This window comes from Canis lupus, chromosome 12, assembly GCF_003254725.2.
Source record: "Canis lupus dingo isolate Sandy chromosome 12, ASM325472v2, whole genome shotgun sequence".
In the NCBI taxonomy this organism is placed as follows: domain Eukaryota; kingdom Metazoa; phylum Chordata; class Mammalia; order Carnivora; family Canidae; genus Canis; species Canis lupus.
In genome coordinates, this window is record NC_064254.1 from 27,585,614 (window position 1) to 27,597,642 (window position 12,029).

The 12,029-nt window shown below is 35.4% G+C and overlaps 1 protein-coding gene across 1 annotated transcript in view; it reads right to left on the minus strand.

The window, feature by feature from the left end:
• EYS (eyes shut homolog) overlaps positions 1-12,029 on the minus strand; it is a 1,522,493-nt gene that overhangs the window by 212,533 nt on the left and 1,297,931 nt on the right. Inside the window, exon 31 of the mRNA XM_025419151.3 lies at positions 783-891. Coding sequence (XP_025274936.3) covers positions 783-891 — 109 coding nt within the window. The remainder of the gene's footprint in view (positions 1-782; positions 892-12,029) is intronic.

Consider the following 12,029-nt stretch of genomic DNA (forward strand, 5'->3'; position numbering starts at 1 on the left):
ATTTGGAAAATGTAATGTGCTTATGCAAATGTTAGCTATTCTTATGTGCTTCCTTAAGATGCTTGTATATACTCAATAAGAGAAAAAAACTACATAGAAAAAAAATGGAAATAAAATGAAATTTCCAATTCATTAAGGCTTTACACACTGCCAGCTCTAATGTGCACCAAAATTAGCACTTTGGAGCTCTAATTATACAGATTAACTCTCCATGATGATCAAATGAACCAGGAATTCTTTATCTTAAATATATTTGTGTAAAGTCACACTAAGAAGCATGTAACCAACCACATCATTAAAATTAAAAGAATTCAGCAAATTGCCTGGTCTCTAGAGGGATAAACATCCTCTCTTCTTTCAATTTTCTTCATTCAACATTTCTAAGAAAAATTCCCTGAGAAGGAACTTTTTAATAACAGTATAAGCACTGCCATAGCCCATAAAAATGTAAGTTTTTAAGCACTGCTTTGTATCTTGCTAATCTTTCTAAATTTCTGTGCTGTTTTTCTTAATCAAGCATAATATGTTATATGCAAAGTGTGAGAGGAAAATTAATTTCTTGTAAAATTTAATAAAACTTTGATAGCGACAGGGAGTATTAAACATATTTAATTGTACCTAAGTGTCAGGAATGATTATTCTGGTATTTTGTTGAGAGTTTTTACAAGGAATCTGTTCAATAAAGAAATATGATAGGTGTTTAGTAACTTAAAAAGAAATATTTACTTCAGATATTGAGGGCACACTTTGTCACGTTTGGAACTGGGTATTTGCTTAACTACCTGAGAGACATAGGATATCTCTGTGTCTTCCTTCTGTATTGGAGGTTTTCCGTCTGCAGTCATTTCAATCATGCAAGCAATCCGAGGGCTGCCAACAGGGATTGTGTAGCTAGAAATAAAACAGAAGAGGCCATTATTCTATGTGTAACTGGCAAAAACAGTGTTACTTTGCACATGGATGGTAAGTACTTCTTCAACGAGAGGTACTTTCTGGATCATAATAATCCTGAAATATGGCCCCAACCAAGTGTGAACATTTTAGGATAGATAAATGATATATTTCTTTTCTAACACTGAAATTCTATTTTCCTTCTTTCTTTCTGTCTCTAAATCAGGACTTGAAATGCTTTCAGAAAGTTAAACCCCCACAAAACAGAAAGAGCTTTTCTGTATATGTAGGTAATAATACATTTTAAGTGCTAACTGTGGTCGACATATGGTCTCACTCATGTAGGAGACTGCTGGACAAGAAACAGCAATGTTAAATGATGCTAAACTGCCTAGGTAGAAATTTTCCCTCCCTGGCCTACAGGGGAAATAGAAATGGAATAAGAAATGAAAGGCTGCATACCCCTGAGCAGTGAGATTACACTGTGATATAGTTATCAGAACTCAGAAAGCATGCTGCTAATGTACTAGCTAGTACTGCATCTCAGAGATAAAGAAAAGTGTAAGGTTAAGGGAATTTGTAGAATGAATAGCAGAAATGACCAATACACAATTGAAAATTTATCACAGTTTACAGAGTGATGCCATCAGATGAAAAGGGATACATACTAAGGTACTTGGCATAAAATTAAATAGAATTTTAAAAGACAACTCAAATGAGATTACCCTATCACTTGTCGTATGCAATAATAGTAACTTGTATTGTTATGAAGTCTATTCCATAGAGATATTAGGCACACATTTACTAATATTAACAGTGGCTCTCTCTGCACTCTGAAAGTATTAATGATTTTAATGTTTTCACTTATTTATATTTTCTACATTTTGGTTAATGAACACGCCAACTTTTTATTTTTAATTTTGATCAACTCCCCCAGTTTGTGCATGACTGAGAGCTTTCCCAGGATGCAAGATTTCTCAGGGCTAAAACCAGGTAAGTGCCTAGCAACCCAGGATCAGTTGGTAATCCTACTTTTAAAAGAAAAAGTGAGTCTTATTAAAAATCATTGGTTAAATCATTTATCAGTATTTTTTTAAATTAACTTTGGAGTCTCAGTTTAATGGAAAATACAAATCAGGACTTTTTTCTTTCCTTCCTTGCTCCAGAAGGGACAGCTGTTGTGCTGGTTTCCTCTTCCTCCTTACCTAGAATACAAATCTGATATGGTCCTTTTAATACATCATTCCACTACTTTTTTTGGCCTCTGCTCTAGTTTACCAAGGTCACTTCTAATTTCGATCAGATCACTGTTGAAAATTCTTCCATTCTAGGAATAACCTCTACAGCGTTCCACTTGTGCGAATTATGTATTGTAGAGATATACGAGGCACATATGTCATTATAGTTGATACGGGCAGGTAGACCTGTACAGATGCTTTATAATGCAGATGTGGGAAATACTTCTCAGGGAACGCACATGTCCTTATTAAGAAATAGTTAGATCTCTTTTGGTTTGTTTCATTCAGTGCTTGTTAAAATCTAACCATATACTGCAAAAGTATATGGTTTTTATAGAAGGAAGCCACTCTATCTGCTTTCTATTACCCCCTTCATATCTTCCCCTGACCCTTTCATCAAATGGTAGATTCTATTGTCTGCTTGATCTATGCACTATTTTGGAAATGTTTACTCTAATTCTACCAGAGATTTTCTATATGTAGATTCTTATCGTGTTCATTTTTATAATGTTTCATATTTGTTTATAGACTAAATTGTGTGATAAGAAATGAAAAAATGCTGTATAAACAAATTAGACATTATGCTACATAAATCATTTGAGGAAAGATCTAAGTACATATCCCTTATGCCTCTCAAGTATTGCTGAGGCCAGCCAAGTCTAATGATTTAAAGACTTAAGGATCATATTTTGAGATAATCCATTGACTGGCTGAGTGATCTTAGGCAAACCACTTAACCTTTCATCCCTAAAGTGTGATTATCCACAGAAGGGAGATAATCATTCTTGGCTCATAAATGGTTAGTGAGAATCACATTATTTAATGTACATAAATCATTCAGTGCTAATATTAAAATCCAAAGTTAAAGCAATTATTTGCTGACTAGACAGGGATCTCTAAAGAGATTTTTATGAAAATAAATTACACAGTCAAGTTGAAGTGTTCATCTACTTCTGCTAATATTGCTTGTAATGGGATTCAAAATCAAATACTCGGGTAGCATTGTTTTAAAAACTAAAATCTGACAAAACAGACATTGTTTTCCCCCAATGTCCTTAACATTCTTGTTTTTAATGTTTATAGTCTTTAGATATGCTAAACAATTTGGGAGAAACCTCTGACTTGGAAAAGACAATATACTTTTAAACTTTTAGAAGATAGTGCTCAAACTGCAAGTTCAAGATATCCATAACAATGAGAGAGGTTGCAAAAATGTAAACAATGGAGAGTGGATTGTTCAATCAAGTACTTTTATATAATTGAATGCTATCCAGCTCTTATACTGGAGTTGTAGAATACTAGCTAATGGCATGGAATAATATTTGTATAGAATAGAAAAAGTGATAAAGACAATTTGAGTGATATGACATTTTTATAAAAAATATGCGTTGAGATAATACCAGATCTACTTCCACTAATATTAACAGTGGCTATCTCTGCATGCTGAGAATAAAGATGACTTTTAATTTGTCTCTTTTGCTTATTTGTATTTTCCATATTTTGGATACAAAACATACAATAATTTTAAATTTCACCTCATAAAAGAAATACTCAATTTTATAAAAATTTATAAACATTCAGTTTTTATTTACAAAAAGGCAAAAATAATTTAGTGACTTTTCTGTTTTCCTAGATTCCATGCTTTAATTTCCAGGTAGACTATCTTCTTGCTAGGTATGCTGACCTTTGAACAACACAGGGGTTAGGGATAATCTCCCCCCTTGCCCCCTCCCCTTGCCCGGGAGTTGAAAAGCCACATACGACTTTTGAAACTTAACTAATAGCCTTCTGTTGACTAGAAGTCTTATTGATAACATATATAATCAATTAATATGTATTTTATGTTATATGTATTACAAATTATATTCTTACAATAAACTAAGCTAAAGAAAAGAAAATGTTATCAAGAAAATCATAATGAAGGGAAAATAATATTTATAGTACTTTACTGTATTTATCAAAAAATATCTGCATAGAAGTGGACTGACACAATTGAAACCCATGTTGTGGGATCCCTGGGTGGCTCAGCAATTTAGCGCCTGCCTTCGGCCCAGGGCATGATCCTGGAGTTCTGGGATCGAGTCCCACCCACATCAGGCTCCCTGCATGGAGCCTGCTTCTCCCTTTGCCTATGTCTCTGCCTCTCTCTTTCTCTGTGTCTCTCATGAATAAATAAATAAAATCTTTAAAAAAAAAAGATTTTAGAAACTCATGTTGTTCAAGGCTCAATTGCATTGCTTTTTGATAGCCTCTGAAATTTCTTGTTCTGGAACTTATATTAGATATCTTTTGGAAGCCTATTAAACTGTTCTCTAAATTTCTTACTCTTGCTTTCACTTTTTAGAATATTTTCTTGATTTCTCTGTCCTGTATTCTTCCTATGCACTGATTTTTTCTTCAGCAGTCTCCAGGATCATTTAAATTGTCTACTGAGTTTTAATTTCAATGAAAAAAATCTTTTATTCCCAAGATCTTGAATATTTTTCATAATTTTTGTTTAATATATGTCTATTTTTCTTTTATAATTTCTTTTTTAGAAAAGGTTTATTTATTTATTTGAGAAAGGGAGAGACAGAGAGACAGGAAGAGAGCATGTGCACGGGGGCGGAGGTGCAGGGTTGGGGGGAGAAGCAGGCTTCCCACTAAGCAGGGAGCCAGATGTGGGGCTCCATCTCAGGACCCCAGGATCATGAGCTGAGCTGAAGGCAGACGTTTAACCAACTGAGCCACCCATGCGCCCCTCTTTTATAATTTATCCTTTAAAATGAGTCATTCCTTCACTAGTGCTTTCTAGCATCCCAGAAATACTTATTTTAAACTTTTTGTCAGACTTTTCCATAAAAAGGATTTTATGTAGAGTGATTCATTCCACTTGCTGATTTGTTTGGTTCCCTTCTCAGTGTTGCCGTGTGCTCAGATATTGTGCTGTGCAGGCTCACTTTCAGTGAGAAGTATTCTTATTTCCCTCTCTTTCCCCACTTCCATTCTCCTTATTGTACCTTTCTGCTGTACCCCAGTATACTTGCATAATAAGAGCTCTACCTGATTTTCTGAACATCTAAACCTGAATCTTGGATAATGTGTATCTGGTAGTTTTGTCCTTTGGTGATATTGAAGATATTCATAGGTTTATTCAGGGCTAAAAAGATTGCTTGGTACAGTTCTGCTCATGATGCTTTGGTTGCACTCTGTTTTCTTCCTAGCTGGCAGTTTGCTGAAAATCAGAATCCCAGATGACAGTCTCTCTTTTTCTTTGTGTGCAGATAGATGGATAGATGGATGGATAGATGGATACACAGACAGACATAGATAGCACATGTATGCTTGAATGAGTAGTTTTAGTTTCCTTATAGGAGCTGAGCTTCTCTGTTTTTAGACCTAGATCTTGGCAGGCCTGCAGTATTAGCTCTTGCTGCTTTGCATTTTTGTCTGTTTCTTGTTGGGGGTGGGGGGTGTTATCTTGGTTTTGAACTTGCCTTCATATTTTCAGTGTGTATTTTAGAATTTTCTACATTGCCGCTATGTGTTTGACACTAAGGAGGAGCATCAAAGTATGAAGTTAGAGTCATCTTGACTAGAAGTCTTGCTATTTTTTTTTCTTTTTTTTTTACAATAGGGAAAGACAACAATAAAGATCAAATTGAGTCCTTACTTTTGAAGGGCCATGTACATAGAAAGTTACCTTTAATCTGTAAGGGGCAGAATGATGAAAAAATAAACAAGCCATTTGGGGTTCCTTTATAATTTTGCAGGTTTTAAATTTGAAGGGAATAATTTCTTTAGCTTTGTCCATTTCCCGGTTGTGTGTGTGTGTGTGTGTGTGTGCGCTAAAGGCATTTCAATTCATCTGTCTCACAATTTTTTTTCAATGGCATATTCCAAAAGCACATAACTAAAGTGGTTTGTTTTGTTTCCAGAGAGAAACAGAAGTATGGATTTTTTCCTTCTCTGAGGTACCTATATTTGATTTATCAAATCTGGGAGTTATATGAGTCACTGGCATTACACCATAATGAAATTAAATGCTTTAAAAGGCCCTTGTAGTGCTATGCTGAAGGCTCACAAAACATAGTTCATGCATAATTGCAGTAGCTATGGAAATCTGAAGCCATGATATAAAAGTAACACAACTGAACAGCACCAGCTGCTTCTAGGGAATATTGCTAAATTGATGGAATACTGAATGCTTCCATAGGGGCAAAATATGTTCTTCTCTCTTATCACAGAGTTTGGCTATGAACTAGCAATGATGCTAGCTTGTCTATTTTAAATTTTGGACATGATTAGCTTTGCAGGTAAGTTTATTTTTCTACCTAAGTTAGAATTTTAAAATGAATGTAAAAACAAGCCCTCTATATGGATAACTTGTAATATAGATAGAAGTTAAATGAATCTCCAAATTAATAACTATTCTGACCAATAATAACCAACCTTAATGTTTACCAAATATAAGTATTGCTCTGAGGTGAATGGATAGCATTTCCATTAAGCTCTGGCTTGGAACTTCCTTTAAAAGAATCTTTCAGGGGATGCCTGGGTGGCTCAAGCGGTTGGGTGGCTGCCTTGGCTCAGGTCGTGATCCTGGGCTCTGGAATTGAGTCCTGCATTGGGCTCCTGCAAGGAGCTGCTTCTCCCTCTGCCTATGTCTCTGCCTTTCTCTGTCTCTCATAAATAAATAAATACGTCTTAAAAAAAAAAAAGAATCTTTCAGGATAGACGTAGGACCGAGAGAGAGGTTAACCTTAATTGTTAGCAGCTATGATTTCCATATGCAGCCCAAAGTTTTAGTTGAGTCCTGCCAGTTAGCTCTGCATATGAATAGCTGAGATGGGAGACTCATATCAGCAGATGGCAGTAAAGGTACATGGCAGAGATGGAGGCACTGAAAGGCATCTGGTCCCCACAGATAGGATCTAATTGATAGTGTGATTGTTTTAGCTCCCTGTTTGCAACAGGAAAACATGGGAAAATATATTTAAAAGATTGTACATCAGGCAGTATGGATGAAACTGTCCAGAGACATCCAGCTTTCCTTACCAGTTCATGTATCTAATGTGATTGTCATGGCTGTGTGAGCAAATTTAAGAAGATGTTGTTTGAGAGTGTGATGGTTTCGTACAGCCCTATCAACACAGCCACCCTGTTTGAGGCTGTCAGTGTGACTCAGCATAATCTATATGTTAAAATAGCATAAAAAAGATCAGGCACAAAAATCACTGTTAGGCCCTTTGCCGAACAAGAGCAATGCAAACACGCCCAAAGCATCTTGAGCCATCTCTTTTTATTTAGAGTGCCAAAGAGTTGGCCCGGCTGGCCATGCAAACAGCTTGAATAAGGAATGCTGCATGACCTCTGATAGGTGATTGTCAATGAGGGTTTCCTGTCTCTAAATGATTGTCATGAGATGGTCATTGGCTTCAGGTTATTTTATTTAACCTTTCCTCTGACAGATAGCCCAAATATCCTTAATAATAAATTACTGAGAAAACCAAGCCATTATCCTGTGAGGCACTGATATTAAAGAGTCTGCAATGATGCCCGAGGACCACTGAAGCAGGAACTTCATTTACACCCTTGATTAACCAGAGCAGTTGTCAAGGGAACACCCAAACAGCTGTCATGAGATATCACAGATATTCCAAAAACTGTGATTTTACTTCTGACTACACTATCCAATTCATGTGCAATGGGACCTACAGATTTCATGGTCTCCCGGTAGCATCTGTAATAGTATGTCCTTGTTTTTTTTTTTTTTTTTTTTTTTTTTTTACCCATTAAAAACATTTGCATAACGACTATTACAATTATACAAATTGAAATTTGCATCCGGATGTATTGTTTTTTGACCTGACATCTGGCTTTAACCTATCTGAATGTGATGATAAGACGCTTTCGTGGTGTGCTAGAGAAGGCTAGCACTGACTCATAAGAGCTGGTTTTGTACATTTCTTCTCAATTCTGCATCTGTGAATTCATGTTGGTAGCTTGAAATTGGCTGTGGTGGGAGTATTTACATCTGGCAATTGGCAAAAACTATAAATCAATCAACCCTCACCCTCATCTTACCCTTTTTCTCTCAAAGATCTGGTTGCAAAACACCAGCACACCACTGAGTTTCTTGAATATTTCTTAGTAGGATTTAAACATCCACTTAGAACAAGGGCATTAAGTTGCAAAGCTTAGCTTCACTGTTGGCATTTAATTTGGAATTTCAGTAGGAAATCTGCTTTATTCATACTTTATTAGTTCACAGCTTTAAGTTGGATCAATTTACTCTGATGATAAATGGGGGTGTCAAGAATATTACCCCTAAAACCTACACTACATATGCAGTTTACAAATACCAGTAGTATTTAGTTTTATCCTTCAAGTTTAATACTTACTGGCTCAATTCATTTGTTTTTAGCAATCTTGGGGTATATTTGTATCCAGGCCACTGAGTAAATAATCAAAACTCAGGAGTTGAAAATATTGATTCCTGATCTTTTCCTCTTCAACATCTAATATATCATACACACATAATTTGAGACACTAAAGTTTCCCAAGTTGAAACAGGATTTGAAAAAAATCAGTCTGATAATAGATCATTTTACCAAATTTGAACAAAAAGCAAATGTGATGAAATGGGCATGTGGAGAGATTTACCTCTGTTAAGTTATAAGTGAAGTTAAAGACAAGTTTTCCTCAGGAGAAAGCCATGTGAGTTCCTGTAATTTTTTTAGATGTATTACAGTGAGTGATGGCTGATTCTTTTAAAATTGCCTTATGTAAACAATAAACGTATAGTTTTCCTACTTCTGAATGCTATAGTTTTTGCATGATTATTATTATTTGTAGCATATGATTGATTTTCCTGGCTATTTTAACTGAAATTTATTTTAAAAAACAATATTTTAATGTTAAAATATTTATACTTATGTTTAATCCAATTAATAATTTTAGCTTTTATTAAAAATATGAAGAGAAAGTAGATTAACAGAGATGCAAAGGACTTAAATTCCAGAAGCACTCTCTGAGTCAATGTTGTAAATATCCTCATCACTCTAAGTGTAAAAAGGCTGTAGTGTGATCCAGTGAGCCGTGGCTCAGGATCAATACCTCTTTGGTTTCATATTTCTTTGTCAGCTAACCTACCATCTAAGTATCCCTTGTCTCAGTGTATTCAATTTTCTTTGGGCAAGTACATCTATTTCTCATTCCTATATACAACGTTTTCTTTATGGTTCCTAAGGATTTAATGTATGCCACTTCCCCCTCTACTTGTCCTTCTTAAATACTTTTGCTAAACATGGCTTCCCCATTGTTAAAATTACTGATATGGAGAGAAGAAAAGTCAAGTACAGTTCTTACCCCAAACAAACTTTCAATTTGGAGATAACCAGGCAAGTAAAATTTTAGAAATTCAACCAATATAAAAATAGATAGAATCAATGAAAAATGTAATCTACGCTTAATGCTTGGAAGAAGCATTACCAGCCTTCCTTAATTTTGGGTCTATTTTTTATTAATAGCTCCCATGAAAGCACTCCTAATTTAAAGACTGAGAAAAATTTAATGAATAAATGATCATGATGATGAAAAAATGCTTTGTTTTTTGCCCTTACAGTAGAGACAACATACTTCTTTTGGAAAATTTCCAGAAGATGATATGTGAAACACTCTAAGTAGACCAAAATCCAGATCATTTCATGTGTAAAGTGAAAGTGCTGATAGTCAGAGATGGTTTAAAAGTTTTACACTGCTTGATACAAATAGAAAACTAAATTACTGTAGGCCTATAGGCCCAAAATGACAAAGAAATTTAATAAGCTCTAAATCTATGATCTGAATTAATTTTCTTTATGTAATCTTGATCCAAAATGATGTAAGGTAGAAGGGCCTGGATGGCTCAGTTGCTTAAGCAGCTGCTTTTGGCTCAGGTTATAATCCCAGAGTCCTGTGGGATTGAGTCCCTCGTTGGGCTCCCTGCTCAGCAGAGAGCCTGTTTCTCTCTCATCCTCTGCCTCTCCTCCTTGATTGTGCTCTCTCTCTCTCTCACATAAATAAAATAAAATAAAAAACAAAATGATTTAAAGTTATTTTTAAACCCTAACGTCCTATTTCATCTTAAAATGTACATTTGTTCATACTAAAATTTCCTCATTATTCTATTACAGGACTCCATCTAAGGTAGTTTTTAATATAAAGTGAAATAGTGAGAAAAAGAAGAAAAAGGGAACATCTGTATAGGGAAATAAAGCATAAAAGAAATTAGTGTTCAGGAAAATTATCTTGAATACAACTTAGAATGAATCCATCCAATAGACAAATGAATGAATCTCTAGTATGTAAGAAACTGGAAGGTGGTAGGGAAGTAGAGGGAGATAAAGTAGTTGTCTTCCAAAGGTTTTCATTGAGGGTAGAGAGGAACAACAATGTCCTTCTCTGAGAGGTCAATTTTCACTGAACCAGAGGAATCAGGGCCAGCGAACCAGTATTGGCAGTGTAGGTTAGTGTTAATGAGAGCTGACAGATTTGTGCTACGTCTTCAAGGCTCACTCAAACTCAGCAAGTAATGTGGGAAGGTTTCTTTTTTTACACAGAGATACAAACTGGGACCTTCTGATTGCCAGGTTCATGAGGAAAAATGAAAGTAAGGAATTCAAAGAGTGCCTAGCTTTGTTGATTACAGGAAACAAACAAAAAGGGGAATATATATTTTTTCTTGTCTTTAGCTTTTTTCCTTTTCTTTATTGAGCCCCAGTCCAGCACCTGGTGCTTTCAGGATGCTTTGTATTATCCTCTTGTCTATTCTAAGCAACACTTCACCAATGAGGGCACACTGGAATATAGCATTTCAATGTGATAGAAAGCTTCATGGGGTATACATTGTTATTATTAGCAATGGCTTCTTATATTGGAGTATAAGGAAGTAATTTGCTTTATTTAATAAACATTTATGTAGCATTTATTATGGACCAAACATTTTCTTTATTCCAAGTACTTTACTATTACATTCTTTTTTTAAAAAAAGTAAGCTCTGTGCAGCCCCGGTGGCTCAGCGGTTTAGCGCTGCCTTCAGCCTGCCGCGTGATCCTGGAGACCTGGGATCGAGTCCCACGTCGGGCTCCCTGCACCTGCATGGAGCCTGCTTCTCCCTCTGCCTGTGTCTCTGCCTCTGTGTGTGTGTGTGTGTGTGTGTGTGTCTCATGAATAAATTAATAAAAATCTTTAAAATAAAATAAAAAGTAAGCTCTGTGTCCAATATGGGGCTTGAACTCATGACCCCAAGATCTAGAGTCACATGCTTTCCCGACTAAGCAGGCTAGGTGCCCCTCCTCAAGTACTTTAAAATATTGAACATCATACTCCCCATGAGCTAAGCAAACATTATTTTTCCATTTAAAGATTAGGAAATTGAGTACCTGAGGGGTTAACTATTTGAAGTCACACAGTCTCTAAGTGATAGAACTGGAGGCAGAGATTACAGTGAAATAAAGAAAAACCAAACAAAGCCTGCAGTGGCCCAAAGATAGAAGAGGCAAGGAATAAATTTTCCCTCAAGTCCTTGTTGGGTCTACTGATACCATGACTTCATAGTTCTGGACCCTACAACTATGAGAAAATAAATTTCTATTGTTTTAAGCCACTGAGTTTATGGCAATTTGGTTACAGCACCTACCATAAGCACTTACAGAACAGATCATTTAAAATAAGAGGCAAGGATTTGAATATTAGCAGTGTTCAATTATTAAAATGGAATTCAAACATAAATGAGATTAGAAAGTTTATAAGTTGAATTATAAGTGGACACCTTATTAAGATATCCAGATAACCTAATGATTGGTTAACAAATATATCAGTTGTGAAGTAGTTATGAAAAAGATCAGAAAACAATAGTATATCTCTTGTTTTTAACAT